Source organism: Capricornis sumatraensis, chromosome X (genome assembly GCF_032405125.1).
Source record: "Capricornis sumatraensis isolate serow.1 chromosome X, serow.2, whole genome shotgun sequence".
NCBI classification, from domain to species: Eukaryota; Metazoa; Chordata; class Mammalia; order Artiodactyla; family Bovidae; genus Capricornis; species Capricornis sumatraensis.
Genome location: NC_091092.1, coordinates 77470110 through 77489796, shown reverse-complemented (window position 1 = coordinate 77489796; position 19687 = coordinate 77470110). Strand labels below are relative to the sequence as shown.

General features: G+C 43.4%; 1 protein-coding gene across 1 annotated transcript in view; it reads right to left on the bottom strand.

Annotated features, from left to right (window-relative positions):
* HDAC8 (histone deacetylase 8) overlaps nucleotides 1-19687 on the bottom strand; it is a 230843-nt gene that overhangs the window by 24392 nt on the left and 186764 nt on the right. The window contains exon 10 of the mRNA XM_068962289.1: nucleotides 7681-7786. Coding sequence (XP_068818390.1) covers nucleotides 7681-7786 — 106 coding nt within the window. The remainder of the gene's footprint in view (nucleotides 1-7680; nucleotides 7787-19687) is intronic.

The window sequence follows — 19687 nt, the reverse complement described above, 5'->3', positions numbered from 1 at the left end:
AGTTCAGAAGTGTCACAGGATATAAGCACAATATACAAAAAATATATTTCTATATACCAACAAACACATGGAAACCAAAATGAAAAACATAATAACTCAATAAAAGAAAAACTTTTATAAAACCTGTTAATGATATGTATGCTGAAAATTACAAAATGCTGATGAAGGAAATAAGAGAAGATCTTGATAAATTGAGAAATATACCATGTTCATGGATTGAAATTCTCTCCAAATTGATATACAGATTTAACACAACTCCTAACAAAATCTCAAGGTGTTTTTTTTTTTTTTTAAGATATAGACAAAGTTATTGTAAAGCTTATATGGAAAGGCAAAGAAACTAGTATAGCTAAAACAACTTTGAAAAGGAAGAAAGAGGAATCACTCTACCTGATTTTAAGATTTATTACATAGCTACAGTAATCAAGACAGGAATAGACACATAGATCAATGGCACAGAAGAGAAAACCCAAAAGACAGACAGACAGTTGCCTTGGAGAATGAGACTTTTTGAAAGGGTGGTGGTCCTAGGGAGCTATCTGGATTTTCTGCCCTTCTATTAGATTGAAGAGGTTTTACATCATGATATGCTTTTCAAGACAAAAGGAAGCACCCTAGAATTACTAGAGGTACCTAAGAAAGGAATCAGTACTTCAGACATGTAAAATAGTCCATCTCCAGTCCCTTATTTGCAGCTACAGTGACCAGATTTTATAAACTAAAAATTGGGACATAAAATATGATAAAAGATTATTGTCTTTTTCTTAAAAAGCTCCAACATGTATTTCTTTTTTCTGACTATAAAAGTAAGACATGTTCATATAGGAATTTTGAAAAATAACAGAAAAAGAATAAAGAACAAGTAAAAAATTACCCATAATTTCAATTCTACCATCAAAGATAACTACTGTTATAATTTTTGGTACGTTTCCCTCTAGTGTTTTGCTATGCATAGCTATACATCCACTCACACACACATTACGTATATTTACAAAGTTGAGACTATATGGTATTAAATCATTTCACACCCTGTTTTTTCACTTAAGATTGTTACCATGAGCAAATTATTCTTGTCATCAAATTAGCTTTAAAAATTTCTTTTTAATTGGCTGCAACAAATTATTCCATGTAGTTATACTAACATTGTATCATATCTCAAATTCAATGTATTAAAAAAGAACACATCAAGTATATGTTTCTGTAAAACTATCCCCTACTCCCGATGGCTCCCCATCCCAGTTGGTATCAAGGCTGGAAACCTCAGAGTCATCTTTACTTCTTCCTTTCTCCTTGATCCCCTATAAATGATATATCTCCAAATGATATACCTCCAAATGCTATTGACACTCTCTTCCTAACAGCTCTCAGTCGTTCAGGAGGAATAGGATAGGGAGTATCCTACCACCAGTGTTCTGGTCCAGGTCTTGGAAGGCTCACCCTTGAAATACCACCATGATCCATCCAAATATCACTGGATCATGTCATGTCTTAGTTTCAGAACCTAGAATGGCTCCAACTTTACTGTATTGATATGTATAATTTAGTATGAAATTCAAGGAAACCTGCCATCTCTCCCTGGCCCCCACCTATCCAAGTTTCCCCTGCTTATGAGCACTTTCCTCTTCTATCTATTCAAAACATCCCAACCTTATGAAAGTACTCTCCCTAAAGTTTTACTTCTCTTCTTCTATCTTGCATCAGCCCTTATTATGTCCTGACCTGTCTAAGGGGGTTAGTTTTGGCTCCTCATCTCAACTTCTCAGCTGTTTTTCAGAGGCAGGATTAATGTCTTAAACTTCTCTTATATGTCTCATGACACTAAGCACATGGGAAGTTCCAAAAAATATTCATTGATCGATTTATCTGGGCTTTAATGTGGAGACACAGTGATACTTCTTAAAATCAACCTGGTTCAGAACCTCACTTTGGGAGACATTGCAAGGAGGGAAGGGATGATTGGAAAGAGCAGACGTGGGATGATGACTAGACTTGACCGAGCAATAGTGTCAAGGAGAGGAGAGGCACCAGGCCTAGCTTCAAATCCTGATGTCATCACTTACTTGTTATGAGACCGTGGGCATATTATATTACCTCTGCAGGCACCAGTTTCCTACCTTATAAGGTAATAGTGAGAAAAAAATGAGATCGCATATGTAAAGAATATAGCATGGTGATGCACAGTAGGCTTTCAATGATAGGAGTTCCCACCTCCTGGATTTAGGTAGGTATTTCAAGTCTTCAAAAGTAACCTGTCGAGGGTTTTTATGGTTTGTTAAAAGCTGCTGTTGAAATTACTGGAACTTTGGGGAATAGCCTTCATTTTCATTTTAGAATTTCTAAAATACTCAGTATGACATATTGACAACTTTTTCTGTGTAACAATGACAACAACAACAATAACCAAGCTTTCCAATTCTTACACCATTTAGTGAAGCAAGAGAGGTTCCTAGAAGTGACCATAGTGAGCTGGAGAGGGATAAAGAAAAAGGACAGAGGATGGCGAGGGGAGATAAGGGATGGACAGCACGGAGATCCTCACCTGAAGTCATGCAAATTGGCTCATAGTAGGCTCCAAAATCCTGCTCCAAAGTCCTTCCAAGAAGCCCTGAAGCAAATGGTCAATCTGTCTTGGGTCTGGCCCTGCCTTTCAATTTATCCTCATGGCTTCTCAGGGAGCAAGAGAAGGTGTGGAAATAAGCTGAGTTTTCATGCTGTGGAGTCCCACCAGGCAGGAGCACTGCTTCAAGTTGGGGACTCCAGCAGGTCTTGGACATGCCCAGACCTGATGCCCCAATTGCTAGTCCCTAGAAGAATGTCAATCCCAGACATCAGGCTGCCAGAGGAGGTGCTGCTTACACTGAGCACAGTGGTTCCCCCGAGAATATTACCTGTAGATGTGCAAAGGGTCTTGGCTTGGGGCTGTGAAACTGTAAATAGACTGGGACTGGTGAGCACAGCACAATTCAGACAGTAGGAGTCAGGTGGACTGGCTTCTTCAACCTGTCCTTCTCTTTTACTTCTCTACTCGGCACAAAATAGAGCTGGAAGGTTCAGTTACAGTATAGTAAGGGGGGGGGGGCATGGCTAAAAGGCCTACATCAGGGATAAGAATTTCAAATGCTGCTTATAGATGATTTCCTCCCATTTCCAGAGAGAAATCAGATTTCAGGTGCTTTGGATCAACCACACAGAAGGAGTCAGGTATGTAGTAGAAGGTGGAAGGGGTTTACCAGGGGTGACTGGAAAAAGTAGATGATGAGTAGGCTTGATAGGGCAACACTGCAAAGAGAGGAAGGATTCTGGAAATGACAAACCTGACTCCCAAGCCTCAATTCAGACAGCCCTGGGTTCAAATGTTTGCTCCACTACCTATTAACACAGTGTGTGGCACAGAGGAGGTGCTTAGTAATTACTTGCTGAATGAATAAAGGTGGCCTTGGCCAAGTAATTTATACTCTCTGAGCCTCAGTTTCCTCATCTGTAAGATAAATAGTAGCTATTATTCTTATTATTTCTCCTGTGGTGTCTCTCCCAACACCCACATGAGTTTGCTGGTCCATCTCCCCAACCCTGCACCATAGAGGCTGCCATACTAAGTCTCCTTCATTAAGGGTCAGAAAGGGCAGATGTCCATAAGATCGGCTCTTCCCTCTTATTGCCTCCTATCTTTTTTTCTCCTCTTCCTTACTTCCTGGTCCCATTTGTTTCCTTTTCTATCTCTGGCAAACGTAGGGTAGAGTCTGGGAACTCAGAGCAAGTGTAGAAACCTCCAGTTACAACTCCAACACATTCTCACATATGCACAACTCAATCTTTCCTGCCCCTCCCCCACCAGGTCCAGCCTGGACTGCAACATGAAGCTTTTGGCCCCCTAGGGACTTTTGATTCAAATGTCATCAGGACCAGGGATTAGAAAACCTCTACCCCTGTTTCCCCATGCAGAGCTAGGCAGGCTCAAGGAGCTAGCTGCCTCTGGGGATTGATCACATCAGCAGTGTTTCAACTCTGGAAGGTTCTCTGTGAGCTAACTCCTCTGGAGTACGTCAACCAGAGAGGAAAGGCAAACAAGTTTGAGCACATGAAGATGGTTCAAGGGTGATTTTACAGTAGTGGTCATGATCTAGGTTGAATGATCCACGTTCTAACCTATACTTCCTTGTGAACAATCACACAAATCTTCAAGATTCATTGAGATGAGAAGAACGATTTGTGGGAACAACACAATAGTTTTTCTCTGTATAAACCTAACAGCTTGAATAGACTCTCCATGGTTTTATTTTTGTCTTTTTTTCCTCTCTCAGAAAGTCTAATAGGGAGTAAAGACAGGATAAAGTGAGGTCCAAATTTGCCAGTCACCCTGTAGCATATGGAATTTATCACTATAAGATGAACCTCCTCAGGTTTGCTCTCCAATATAGGTTAAAAAAATCCCATTTTTTTGTGATTCTAAGGGATGTGGTGAGAAAGAGAGAAAACCCAAGCTCAAAGGCTAAATAAATTCAACCAGATATGCTGGTGAAACTCCTTCCCACAGAGTGGAATGTAGTCCATCCACTCCCTCATTGCCATCCACTTCCCCAAATAATCTTTGGCTCTGCCCCCACCTTTGTTTTGAATGGGGGGAGGTGCGGAGGGGGAGAGGGAGAGGCACTGGAAGAAGTGGCCAGCCTCACTGAGGTTTTATATCGAAGAACAGATGATAGTCTTTTACGCAGGTTCAGGAAAATCTTTCAGAATGCAGAAAATTCAGCAGCCTTTCCACACTGACCATTGTCATGGCAACGCACTATCTGATGGCAGCATGTCACCAGGCTGGAGGGGCATGGTCTCGGTATAGCAGGTTAGCCTGGCCATTTTTAACATTTGAGCTTCTTTCTAGCCTCTTCTTGTAGGTTTAACTGCATTTCTTTTCGGTTCTGGATTTATGTGCTCTGCTCATTTGCATGGCTAGAACAGAAGACTTTGTCAATATGAAAGGGATGGCTAAATGGAAAAATCTGAAGATTCCTAGTAATCTATAGCTATTCTATTTGCTGTCTGCCCTCCCTGGCTCCTCCCCACCCACTCTTAGCCACTTCGTTTCTTTTCTTCTCCTCATCAGTTCTTTCCTATACACAGTATTACCTCCCTCACAAACCCCCCAACTATCACTCATCAACCAACCCCTGCATTCTCATCTTCTTTTTATTGTTTTTGTATTTTCACATAATTAATGTACAGTATCCTAGAATCTTAGGATTGGAAGGAACCTTAACGATAGCCTAGTACAATCACCCTCCTCCAAACGTAGGACTCCATCTACAATATGAGAGCCAATCTTGTCTCTTGTCTCTGTAGGTCTCCAGTAATAGAGACCTCATTCCTTTCTGGGCAGTCTGTTTCACTTTGGATAGCTGTAATCATTATAAAATTCTTTATCTCAAATGAAAATCTGCTTAATCTGCCTTGTAATAATATCTACCCATGGGTCCTAGCTCTGTGCCCTGTGACCACATAGACTCTGTCTATACCCTCTGCTCTGTGACAGCCTTTCAGAGATATGGGACAACATCCCCCTGAGTCTTCTTTTCTCCAAAATCCCAGATCTTCCTCCAACCAGACCTCTTGGAGCCTGGGCTTCAATCCTCTCCCCATCCTGACCTCCTGAAATATATGTTCCTATTTGTCTCAAGATCTTTTAAAGTAAGGTCAATACTGCATTAACATCTCTGGAGGCTACTTTGCCATGGTGACTCACACTGACTAAAATCCCTAACTCTTGCAGACAAAATCCTGTGAAGCCATGTCTTCCTATCTTGCTTGTGTCCAGTTGCTTTTGAAGACCCAATTCCTGGTCTATACATTAATTTCATGGTATTGGAATCAGAATATTGCTTTAACCTGTTAGGATATTTAAAAAAAAATCTTGACTTCCATGTAACTTGCATATCCTCTAAAATTTTCTGTTATTATTTTTTAACCAATCCTCAAACCAATCTCTCATCTCATTTTTTAAATGAGTATTTTTTTTAAAACATGTATACTTCTTTTGGGTTTCTTATCTTTCCTAATTCTCTTCCCTTTGAATTACCTTCCTTATGTCTTCTCTTGCTTTTCATTTCCATTTCCTCAATAGCACAAGGTCAGCACTCTCTGGAGATATGGGTACGTGTGCAGGAAAGCATGAGGGCATAAAGATATCTGCACATGTGTAGGTGTGAGCAAGTGGCTGCCGAGCCTTGTTTAGTTTCTGTTTCTATTGTTTGTCTCTGCTCTACAAGGATTTAGAGTCTGGATGAGGGGAAAATGGCAAGGTGAAAGGAAAGAGGGTATGAGAATTTGGTCCAGGATCTGAGAGGGACAGGAGGAAACAAGGGTGGGAGCATGTGTTAATCAAATCTGCAGTGTAGTAAGAAAGGCTAGAGAAAGGCCAGGAAAAGAAGGATTTTAAAGGCCTTAAAGGTTCAAGGAGGGAGGAGGATTTGGTTTGGAAGTGAAGACTTTTGGTAGCCACTGAGACCAGAGGAAGGTGCCTTGAAACTACAGGATCAGGGAAAGGCTGAGGCTGTGTGATACCTGAGAGCTGATAAGCACTGCTGTGAGCACATGAGTTTATGACTCATGAGCTTAGAAATCTTTCTCTCGTCAAAGGAGCCTGGGATGTGGAGTCAGTGGCTATGGACTAGGCTGTACCAGATGACATGGCCTTAATATCACTTTCGGCAGAGATCCCCAGGACAACGTGTTCCCTCACACTAACGCTGACACAGAACGGGCTTCTCTTTTGTGCTGGATTCTATTCCAATGAGGGAATCAAAGTTAGGAGAACTGGTGCTATCTTGGTTGTTAGTTGAATAAACAGGAATTTCACTCTCCATTATGGGCAATGTGATACCTTTGGCCTTCTAACTCTGCAAATAATTAGGACCCCCCAAAATATGCACACGTACACACAAATTCAATTAAATAGGAATGTGGGTACCAAAACAACTTAAAAAAATTATAGATGAAGTGAGTTTAGTTGTGAAACAGCAGTTGGGGTTGGGAGGGGGGTTTCTAATAACAGTGTCTCCAAACAGCTAGCAGACAGTGTGATCAAGTTGGGCAATAACCTGATGACTGCCATTTTCCCTCTGTCCAGAGGCCAGAATAATTGGAGGCCAACCTTAGGGAAAGGAAGAATAGGGAAGCAGCCACATCTCCAGTGCTCTAAGTGAGACTGGGGAACCCACTCCCAGGGCTTCAAAATCTTTGACTACTCACTATGGGCTTACAGTCACTCAAAGCTCTATTGGACCAATGAACCACATTGGAACAGAATGCCTGCGAGCCCTCCTGCCCCCATGTCCATCCCCAAATCTGAATTGACTTGACCTTCTCTTATCTTTGAGAGGGTTTTACTGTTGCCCTTTTCAAAGAGAGTTCCAGGGCACACTTTAGAACTGGCTTTCCACTGGAGGTGCTTAAAGCTGAAACTTTTGTCTCCTTGAAGGTGACATTAGTTGGCCAAATGACAATCCCAACCAGAGTGACCAGTTCAGAATTCCAACTATAAGCTCTTAGGCCAAGAAGAGGACTCCCCTTCGAGTCAGTGTAAAGTCTAGCCACCAAATGACAAATGGTATTTGGGGAAGCCCCCACTGATGGGTCACCACAAGCTGGGTGGAATGAGGAGAGCTGGATTTGAAGGGTGGTGCTCACCTTTGATGTAGTTGAGGATTTGCTGGACTCGGTGGGGCTCATTGCGGTCTGGCCGGCAGCTTGGCGTGATTTCCAGCACGTAATCAGGACCATATGCTGTGAAAAACTGTAAGGAAAAGGGAAAGGCCAAAAAACAAACTAAACCACAGAAAACCTCCAAACCAAACCACAGACAATCAGAACAACAACAACCCACTGCTACCGACAAGGCAAGGAAGGCCCAGATGGGCAGGGCAGGAGGGTGCAGCAGGAAACTGGTCCCCTTGTTCAAACCTCCTGTGACAGTCCACTGCAAAATTCTTTCTTTGGCTTGGTGTTCAAGATCCTCTCTGCTCACATCTCAACTTTTCTCTCCAGCCTCAGCTCACTCACTCCCTCTCCCCTAGCCACACTGGCCGCCTCTGGGTTCTCCCAAATGAGACCATGCTTGGTCCCTCACCCTCTTGAGGATCTTTGCCATTGTTTTTTCCTGGGGCCTGCAAAGTCCCTCCCCTATCCCCTGCTGCCTGTGAAAAACCTCTCCAACCTTCCAGGCACAGCTCAAATGTCACCTCCTTCACAAAGCTGTCCCTCATTCTACACAAGCCCCAGAGCATTCTGTTGATACATCTCTTATGGCCCTTGTTCAACAAATAGACAGTGCTTGCCTGCATATCACATACAGGCACTGTGCTGGCTGCTGTAGGGGCTGTGAAGATGGACAAGGCCTCCTCTGGGGTCCTCTAGGTGCTCTTCAGTGTGTAGAGAGTTTTCAACAGTGACCTGATCTCCCTATACTGGGTTATCAGCTCCTTAAAGGCAGGCAACACCTGTCTTAGTCACCTCCTTGGTCCTCACAGACCAAGGCCTGTTAGTTTTGGTTGCCTTGAATTCCCTGCAACAGGAATGTCAAATGAGCCTAGTTTTTCTATTTTTTCGGTAGTAGAGTTTGTTTTTAAATTCAGAGAATCAAAATAGAGGTTTTTGGTTTCTATTTCTAGCTCACTAGATGATTCCTTATGACCTTTGGTAAGTCACAATATCTGATTCAGCTTCTCTATTAGGGGCCGCTTGGGGAAAAACACCCTATGACAAAGGGAATCATTCAATTGGGAGAAGTTTTTGAATGGGAAATATGCAAAGCTACTATTTCTGTTTAGTTTTTAACAGAAATAGTATTTGTACACACTTTCTGAAGAGAGAGCATATGGTCCTTAACATTATGTGCTTTCAATAGTGATATTGTTAGGCAGTAAGTAAGCCAGGGAAATTCAAATTCCCTGGAAAAAATGGTACAGAGGGCATGAAAACAAGGGATCTTGGCATGGGTCATGAATTTGATGTCATTCAAAGAGCCTTTTAAAAATAATCCAAGGTGATTGCCATTGCCATCAAATTATCCTTGTTAAGAGTCTGGATATATATCTGGCACCATGGGAGAGGCTGTGGAATAATCTCTAGGGATTCTAACAGCATCTTTGTGGAATCTAATTTGATGGGAAGATGACTTTTGCACATCTATGACAGAAGACTCCTCATATCTAATTAAAAGAAAAGTGACCAAGACTGTGCCAATGATTATAATGCTTTTTCTTTTATTTATTTATTTTTTATCTCTTAAAAAGGAGAGGAGTCTAGTTCCTTCCTGCTGAAGTTATTACTTGCTGATGTCTGAAGTCCCAAGTTCTGGAGATAGAAGATGCCTTGTGTAGAGATCGTCTTTACAGAAACTAACTCCCCCATTCTGATCAAAGAAACCTGAGAGGTTTGTATTTTTAGCCAAGGAGGGCCCCTGAGTCCAAACCTGAGAACCTCATGGGCTTGGCTCTTGAAGAGAAGGCTTCAAACAGGTGTAGCCCTCTCTCCTTAAGTGGCCTCTCCTACTCCAGAGGCTGTCAAGTAGTACACTCATTTCATGGGCAAGGACAGATGGGTTTAGAGCGAGCAATAGAAGAAAGGCAGCTCCACTGAAGAAGTCACTCTGAGATACCCAAACTCCTGGCATCAAATGCTATCAAAATCAGAGGCAAGGGGCCTCGCTGAGGTCTAGGAGGAGGGAATGTTCTGCATCCATCTACAAAGATAACACTGCTGAGCCTCTGTCAGCAAGGCGTGTCATGAGCTATCTGTTTTGCGCTGAGTGTCTGGAACAACATGTCCTCCTTGTGAAGACCTGCTGCATGCTCAGGCCGCTCTCCAGCTTTAGCCCCCTCTTGGGCTGAGAGCACATGGTGGCAAGACGGTCAGCTGGGGCCAGAGCTGACTGGCACGTGCTGGAGCTCAGCTTGACTGGGATCGAGGCTCCTGTCCTGGCTGGCTGAGCATCCGGCTTGAACTAACCCATAAATAACCCATTCTTTGCTGAAGAAGTCTGGCTGCAGGTAAGCCTGGGTTCCTAAACATCTCCCCACCTTTGCTAATCAAATATTATTCCTAGGTACTACTTATTACACTATTCTTAGGCTCGGGAACACAGATGATATAAGTCCCTGCTTTGTGATCCGGTTCCACATGGCAGCCTTGAGCAGCTTTGCTTGGAGCTGAGGGAAGAGACAGGCACGAGGAAGGCAGAGGCTGTATCGAAGGCAAAGGTGGTGCCCTCTTTCCCTCTCTGGCTCTCTCACGGTATTTCTGTTTCTGTGTTTTATTATGTTTTTAGTTTTGTGCTCGTTAACTCTTTTCTATGGGACCATGAACTCTGCCAAGGCAGAAACTTATGTCACATTCTCTTTGTAGAGCCTGTAGAGGAGAACTCAAGGTTCTCCTTCAACCTTTACTTTAAAATTATGCTGAATTACGCTAATTCACAAAAGGTTTAGCTGGCTGTTCAGTTAATTCTGTGGAATAATGCAAAGAGCCAACTGATGGCATGAACAGTTTTCTCAGCTCTCGAGGCAGCATGATGAGGCGGCAAGAGCCCTGACCATAGTCAGGCAGAGCTGGAGTTTCCATACTTGGATTGAGCTGCGTGCCTCAGGCAAGCTGCTTCTCTCATTGCTACCAGAAGAATGACAAATGCTGACCCAACTGGGTTGTTAGGAATCACAGAGATAATATACATTAAAGGGCCGACCACAGAGGCCAGCCTAGCACATGGTAGGATGTCAGTACATGTGAATTCTCTTTTCTTGGGGCAAGAAGCCATTGCCTAACTCGTGCCTCACCAGGACCCCGGGGGATGTTGGGCCAAGCACTGGGACCTTCCCCACCCCCAGATGCAGAAAGAAGAGCCTGTTCCTCCTGCCAGACAAAAGTCCAGAAGCACCAGTGGTTTCCCACTTACTTAAACCATGATCTCCGCCAAGGGCCAGTAGAGAAACTGACTTCTTTCACAGTTTCCTGCCTTCTGCTCACGCCACTTGTTACTGGCGAGGTGGAAAGGAAATCTGATCACACAAAGCGAAGATGTTGGGATGGAGGGATTTGGCCTGCACTAGAAATAGTTCAAGGCCCCACCCTGAAACTGCCCTCCAGTGTTGAAGAGAAAAGGAAATGGGCAAGTGGCAATGCCATTCCCAGACAGGTGGAGTAGGGCATGAAAGAGGCCAGCCGGCCAGCAAGTGCAAATGCAGGCTTTGATCTCAGCAAAGAAGGAGGGAGGTGCTAACCTTCTCCCACTCCTTCCCCCTTTCCCTCAGTGCTCCTTTTGCTTTCTGGGTTTCATTTATGCATGTTTGAGGGGAACATGGTAGTGGGAAGGAGACAAATGGAAAGGATGAGGTGGGGCTGAAGAACGGGAGTGGAAGGGAATGGTACTTGAGGGAAGTCAATTTCTTCTTGACCCAAGAGTCAATGAATAAAAAAAAGGAAATAGTTTAGCCTTGTTCAGTTTAGCCCAGCTCAAAGTGCCTTTCTCGCTCACTCCCCTCCAGCTCTTGCTTATACAATGCAAATAACATACACTTAGATACCTGGTCAAGAAGATATTCAGAAGAAGCCTTAAGGTTGTTGTTATTCCTTCATAATCCTATGTGGTCACAGGAAACCAAACCACAAACCTGGAACAGTCAGTCCTCTTATCCTTCCTTCAACATTTATTACATATCTACTATGTGCCTCACTAGGTTAGTCACTGGGGTGCAAAGATAGTAAGATATGTTTAGTAGGAAGGGATATTATAGAAGTGTGATGAGAGGTATAACAATAATACTAAAGATATAAGTAATAGCAGTTAATATTTTTGTCTTTTAAAAAACTGAAGTATATAGTTGATTTATAATATACATATATATATTTCAGATTCTTTTCCCCTATAGATTATTATAAGATATTGAGTATAGTTTCCTGTCCTATACAGTAGATCACTGTTGGTTATCTTTTTTATATACAGTAGTGTGTATATGTTAATCCCATCAGTAATAGTTAACATTGGTTAAAGGCTTCTTATGTGTCAGGCACTTAAAGTGTCTCCACACTTTTTATGGACTGACAATTCTCAAACCTATGAGGATCTTAAGCACAGAATTGTCAGATAATTTGAAGAGGTCACACAGCTACCATGTGCAGTGTGAGATTTGAATCCAGGTCATTCTGGAGATCAGCACTAAGTGAAAGTGAAGTCGCTCAGTCGTGCCCGACTCTTAGCAACCCCATGGACTGTAGCCTACCAGGCTCCTCTGTCCATGGGATTTTCCAGGCAATAGTACTGGAGTGGATTGCCATTTCCTTCCTCAGTCATGTCTGACTCTTTGCAACCCCATGGACTGAAACTCACCAGGCTCCTTTGTTCACGGAATTCTCCAGGCAAGAATACTGAAGTGGGCAGCCATGACCTTCTCCAGGGGATCTTCTGACCCAGGGATTGAAGCTGGTTCCTTGCATTGCAGGCAGATTCTTTACCATTTGAGCTACCGGGGAAGCCATTCTAAACTACTCCAGAGGAAGTGACTGTGTCAGGGGGTCTGTAAAAGGGGCCTGGTGGGTGGGAGGGAGGCAAGGGCAGGGAGTGTGGAATGGAACAGCACATTATAGGCACTGAAATTAATATGATGGGGCTTGAGAATAGGGTATAAGGACAATGAGGACACGAGATTGGGGAGGCAGGATGAGTTTTATGGTAGATACTGCCTGCTTCCCACCCTAAGGCATTTGGTCTGATCCCAGACTAGAAGGTCAACAAGGGCAGAACACTATTTTGCTTTCCACTGTCATACCAGTTCCCCAAACAGTGCTTATGCCTAGGAGGTGGCAAGTAACTATTTGTGGCGTAAGTGAATGGAAACTGGAGGGAGCTTGGAAATGAGAGGATGAACAGATAAGCTGTGCACTTTAGAGGACTCAATGGCTACAGTGTAGAGAACGGAATGGAATTTGAGGGGAGGAATGCAAGTAGGGAGACCAGTGAGAAGTTTGGTGCTAGAGCCAAGATAAGTGGTAACAGGGCCTGAGCCAGAACAGTTGTGGGAAAACAGGGAGATTGAAAAACTCTTTATGTTATCTTTTATAACATAAATAGGACTAAACAATGAGTTGGATATGTGAAGTAAGGAAAAAGAGAAATCAAGGATTTCCTACTGTGTAGGAAGTATAGTAATGGATTGAGGAATACAGGCAGAGGACCAGGGTTCATGGTGGGGTGTAGGTGTGAGGGGGGCTCACTGGGGAGCACGATGAGGGTCAGAATAATGATGATTTAGTGTCTGGAATTTAGGCAACAGGTTAGGCCTAAGATATAGGATATGTGTATAGATTTGGAAGTTATCAATGACATAAAGGAATTGAATGGGAACTGCCAAGGAATTGTCTTGGCTGAAAGGGGAGGCTTATTACAGAGTAAGAGAAGAGAGGCAAGGAAAGAATCATGGGGAACAGCTAACACTTCAGAAGTGGACAGGGAGAGGAAACAGTTCTGGTGACAATTTGAGATGTTGTGGAGAGGTGAATAAAAGGAGGGTGGTCTTTTGATTTGTCTATGGGAAGGAGATCTTCACTGTAGCGAAGTCAGTGGAGGGTGTGGATAAGGCCTGACTGGAGGGGGCTGAAGAGCTGGTGGGAAGAACTGGAGATAACAATGATGGGTAAGAATACACACATTCTCATTTCTTAGGAGTTTGGTACAGGGGTGGGACTGGAGGAGGGAGGTATTTTAAGAGGGGAGGGTTTTAAGTATATTTGTAGGCTGAGGGGAAGCGCCCATACGATGGGAGTCAGAGACACCCTGACAGGGATTTCGAGTTATTTACATCCATCTTTCCAGCTCCTTAGTCAGAGTGCCACAAGGGAAGAGTACTGTTGTATTCATACTTATATTACCTACAGCTCTTAGCATAGGGCCTGGAAAATAATTGGAACTCAATTCCTGCTTGTTGAAGGAATGAAATAAAATGTGTTTAGGATTCTGAAGACCTTCAAGTCCAGTAGGGAGAATCAGAGTCTTGAAGGATGGGGTGATTGCAAATAGGCAGGGATGGGACTGGGTGGAGGGTAGTTAGTGGAAGCAGGACAAGTCTGGGGAGTTGGCTAAAGTTGTAGAAGGAGAGAGAGCATGGGAAGCCTTCAACCTGAGGGTGAGAGACAGGACTTGATGTGACAGGTATATCAGGACTGGAGCTGTGCCTTAGGATACCCAGGAGGAGTATGTGAAGGGGTGGGTGACCAGTGTGGAGGTCACTGCCGTAGTTCAAGGGGGAGATAGCAAGGGCTTGAGAAAGAGTTATTGCTGCGGTGACAGGGAGGATAGAAAAGAGGCATTGTGAAGGCAGACTTCTGAGGACTTTGGTAACTGACTGGCTGTGGAGGAAAGAGCAGGGGAGAAGTCAAAGTTGACTCCTAGATTTTGAGTCTGGGCAAGTGGGAGAATCAGTACCCCTGACAGATCTGGGATAAAGTGGCAGGCAGAGCTAGCCTGGCTCAGGGAAGTGGATGGGCTTGGGTTTGGTGGGCTTGAGATGACAGTAGGATATACGGGTCACTATGTCTAGCAGACAGCTGGAGATGTGATGATGGTGTGTGGAAGTGAGGTCATGGCTAAGCACTAAGGCAGTAGGGGGATAAAAAGAGCCAGTGACTAGGCAGAAAAACCAGAGAAGAAGAAAGAGAATGGTAAGGTAAAATCTCTTAGCGCCTTAGGGATGAATTTCAGCACAAGGAAGATGCCTAAAGGAATACATTTGCCACACCAGCAATGGACTAAATAGACTCATAGGCTAAACTGGCATCCATCTCTCCTGGTTAATACAAAAAAGCCAGCCCCCTTTTTATAATACTACAAAACACTCGCAAAAATTTTATTGCTAACTCAAGGTTTACCTTTTCCTATAAATTAGGCTTGATCCTATCAGGGTAAGCCCATGGTTGATGCTAATCTCTCTTTATAGACCACTGAGGCTTTGCTCTTTCATCAGCTGGGGAATTTGTGCTGGTAATTGTGATGTTTGACCAGGAAGAGCATTTCTTATCCTTACTTACCCTGGGAAAAGAACTCATCACAACCAGAATGATAGAGCATCATCACTTTTAACTGTAACATGGTCTTGTAAGACGCTTCTCAACTTCCCCTGTCACCAATTACTCCATCAAAGAACCTGGCACCAACCATGATGGAAACAAAAAAAGCTCTTTTTTTTCCCCAGAAAAACGTTTCTGTTTACAGTAAATTCAGTTATTATATATATCATTTATGGTACACTTTAAGAACACAAAATTGCAGTGGTATTATTGGGAGTAAATTTTATTGCCGTGGCTTTACAACACAAACAAAAATAATAACCCCATTAGTTGTTGGACTGAACTGGCAGGAAGCAGCATGTCAAAGGCAATTGCTTGTAGGCAGGGGAATGGGGAATTAGGAGTGTACAGAGCACAGCTGAGGGGTCAGGGAGATGCGTGCTCCTGGAGACACGATGTGATATGTGGAGTCTGCATGAGGATGGGAAAACCAGTGCCCCATCTAGACTACATCGGTGTCCCACCTGTGGAGCTCATCTCACAACTTGAACAAGGTCTCTACTTAAGAACTGCTTCATGGTGAGGCTCATACACCAGTACCAAGAACTGTTTGAATGAATAACTGAATGAATGAGTAAGGCACTGAAATAGTTTTATTATCAAGACGTTTTAATGGTATTTTAACTATTCGTATAAAAATTTTATTAAGCGAAATAATCACGTAAACCTGGGAACTGTTAGCTTATGTGAGCACTGATCATATTTAAACAAAGAATATGCCAAGTATTAAATAGTATTATTCCATTAGCTACAGTACTTAGAGAGGCTTCATGAACATACACATGTATATAGCCCTTTAGTGTATTGTGTATTCATTAACATTCCTATGTTAGTTAACCCACAGTAGTGTGTGTGTGTGTGTGTGTGTGTGTGTGTGCACACATGCACACATGTTCTATTAGGTGCTGAGAATTATTCTAGGTCCTTGGAGGGGAGGTTGAGTATAAAAAAAGAATAAGGTCTGGTGACTGCTCTCAAGGAGATTAAAACCTAAATAGAGAGAGAAAGATAATTACAGGGAGGGCAGAGGAATAAATCCAAGCCTAACTGTGTGGTATTGGGTAGAGTACAGTAAAATGTCCTCACACGTGTGGGGCGCTGGACAACTGAGATGACTTGTCCAAGATCACCGTGTTAAAGTAAGAGATGTGAACTTGAACCCATGGCTTCAGACTTTCAGTCCAGTGGGTTTTCCATTGCATCATGAAGCAAAAAGCACAGTAGTTAAAGAATGATTTCTGGAGTCATAGGGGACAAGCCCTAAATCTCTTCTCCACCATTTACTAGCTGTGTGACCTTAGGCAAGTTACTTAATTGCTCTGTTCCCTGGTTTTCTTTGTAAAATAGGGATAACAGAATGTACCCGAGAGTTGTTGTAACAGTAAGTTACTCCATGTAAAGCACATAGAACTGACTCATTGGAAAAGACCCTGATGCTGGGAAAGATTGAAGGCAGGAGGAGAAAGGGACGACAGAGGATGAGATGGTTGGATGGCATCACTGACTCTATGGACATGAGTTTGAGCAAGCTGAGGGAGTTGGTGATGGACAGGGAAGGCTGGCGTGCTGCAGTCCACGGGGTCACAAAGAGTCGGACGCGGCTGAGTGCTGAACTGACCTGAAAGCACATAGAAAAGTGCCTGGAGCAAAGTAGGCGCTCAGTACATGTTTATCATTGGATGCTAGATATTACTATTTACTGTGCTTGACCAACTGTACAAAGAAACAGGAAGTCTACATATAATGGACAGCAGCAAAACAGAATTTCTTTACTAATGTCCACTCAGACCGAATGAGGGTGAACTTGTGAAGACCTTACCCTGTAGTCCAAAACTCTGAAGCTATAAAGAGGGTAGAGAGATCAAGAAGAAGAGGATCCAAATGAATGAGACTAAGAAAAATGGAAGAGATGAGAAGAGAATGAGAACTTGGAAGTGGTAGGAAAGAGGCAAGAGGGCAGAAGTGACAGAAAGGAGAGGAGATAAAAATGTGTGTGTGGGCTAAATTGTCAAGGAAGGCAAAGAGGCACAGAGGAGGTGGCAGAGAAGACAAAGGCAGGGTGGCGGCCACTTCCCTAGGGGACCTCCCTGCAGGCCAAGGACACTTCAGGGTGTGGTTTCCAGGGGTTTGGGGGAAGGGCCCTGGCCAAGACTAATACCTTTCCCACATTACAGTAGATCCTCAAAGTTCCACTACTAGAGAGAATTCCTCCTTCATAAATATATGCAGGGCCAACTCTGGTTATACCATATGTCTCTGTTAATCAAATGAATATTTTGGAAACAAGCCTACACATGAAGCTTTTTTACATCAATTTTTCCTTCAGCCAAGGGTGGGATGGAAGAAGTGAGAGTATAGGGATATTGATTTACCTGGCTTACTGTTGGACAAGTGCTAAGATGACTGTAAGGAAATGGATTCTACTGGAGGATTGTAAATGCTGCCTTAGCTTGATCTTTACCCTACTCCAAGCAACTGCCCTCTCTGTTCCTTCACTGCTAAACTTCTTAAGATCTTTTTTCTTCACCATCTTGACCTCTTCATTTCTTAGACCCTTCAATGCACTTCTTCCCTACACCTCCACTGAAGAGTTTTCTAGAAGGATGGAAGAGATTTTAGCTTGTTGGCAACTCTGATTGATTGACAGTAGCTGCTTGGGGTACTGTGTTGAGAAGGATTTTGAGGCTATATCTAGGTTCAGCAGGAAAATGTGCCCAAACAAGTTCGTCATGTAATCCATGGGAATACCTGGTAGGCAGGATGGGGGCTTGGAGGGATGTAGTCTTATGTAGCCAATATTTGCTAGTCCTGCCCTAGGACACTTAGGGGCTTCCCAGGGGTTCCCCTGGACACTTAGGGGCTTCACAGGTGGCACTAGTGGTAAAGAACCTGCCTGCCAGTGGAGGAGACTAAGAGACTCAGGTTCAATCCCTGGGTTTGGAAGATCCCCTGGAGGAGGGCATGGCAACCCACTCCAGTATTCTTGCCTGGGAAATTCCATGGACGGGGAGCCTGGTGGCCTACAGTTCATAGGGTTGCAAAGAGGTGGAAGTGACTGAAGCGACTTAGCACACATGCCTTAGGACACTAAGCTGTTTAGTCGCTCAGTTGTGTCCCACCCTTTGCGACCCGCTGGACTGTAGCCTGCCAGACCCCTCTGTCCATGGGATTTCCCAGACAAGAAAACTGGAGTGGGTTGCTATGCCCTTCTCCAGGGAATCTTCCCGACCCAAGGATCAAACCCATGTCTCTTAGTTTCCTCCAATGGCAGGCAGATTCTCTACCATTGAGCCATCAGAGAAGCTCCTGACTAAGAGTGATCCCCTAATTACCTAACCTAATGTCTTCTTTTCAGTGATCAGCCACTTTATTTGATCTCTCTCCAGCACCTGTCATCAACCACTGTCTCATCTATGGTGATATCTTCTCTCTCATCACCACTCTTTGTTCCTTGTCAGTTTCCTTCCCTGGATTGTCTTCCTTCACCTGTCTCTTAAATGTAGGTGTACTCTCAGCTCATTTCTCCCTCTCTGAAAGAATTTACACTCTCTGCTGTGGTTTTAGTCACTTTTGTGCAGAGATCCTACATTTCTAGGTTCATTGTTTATCCTTGGCCATTGATGAGTTTATAATTGTCTGTTGGACATTTCTACCTGAAAAACTTGAATTCTTGGTTCTGGATGCTTACTGTGTTCCAAGTTGAGCTAATTCAGTATGTACTTCCAAAGAGAATGTTCATTTCCTCTTTTTCTTCACTTAGCATCATAGGTGAGACCTATTATACAATAAGCTCTTCAGCAAAGATGTGAAGTTATGACCCTAAATGGGTCAGTATGCTTATGTTTTATTACATGCGCTGGATTCTGTGCTTTCAAAATGCCCAAAATGATATGGGATAAGGGGATAGAGATTAGGGAATCTCTATCTCTGGGAGATATTCCCAATGTTTGATGAACAATGATTTTTCTTCTTTGCCACTTGTCAGATGAAGAAAATCATATCTTGCCAGCTGCAAGAAGATAGAGAGAGGCGTAGGGTACTCTCAGGACTGGCATTAACTCTAAGGGGACAGCCAAATAGCACACAATATGCTTGAAGTGTTACTTGAAGACACTTACTAGTTATCTGCTGGGGCAAGATGCCGGGTGGGAGGTGCTAGGGAAATAATGATGAAGCAGACCATTCCTGGCCTTGAGGAGCCTACAGTCTTGTACAAAAGGTGGAGAGGTGCAGGAAGAACTATGATGAGATGAACATTATAGGTGAGTCATTTCTCTGGAGTTACAGGAACTCAAGTGGGAATTCTTAATTCCGAGTGTGGGGGCTGGGTGGTGATGGGAAGCAACTGAACTGGCCTTGAAGAATGAATAAGATTTAAATAGGAAGGGAGAGAAGATAAGAAAGGCAGAAAGAGCAGAATGAAGACAAAGAAGACACATTCTAAACAAGTCATCAAAAATTAATTTATGAGAAAGAACAGAGTACAGGGTCATAACCAGCGCCAGCACAGCTTTGTAAGCAACTTTCTTGTCTTCTCTGAATAGTGCATCCTTCTTTTGTGACGGACATTGTTAGGTTGATG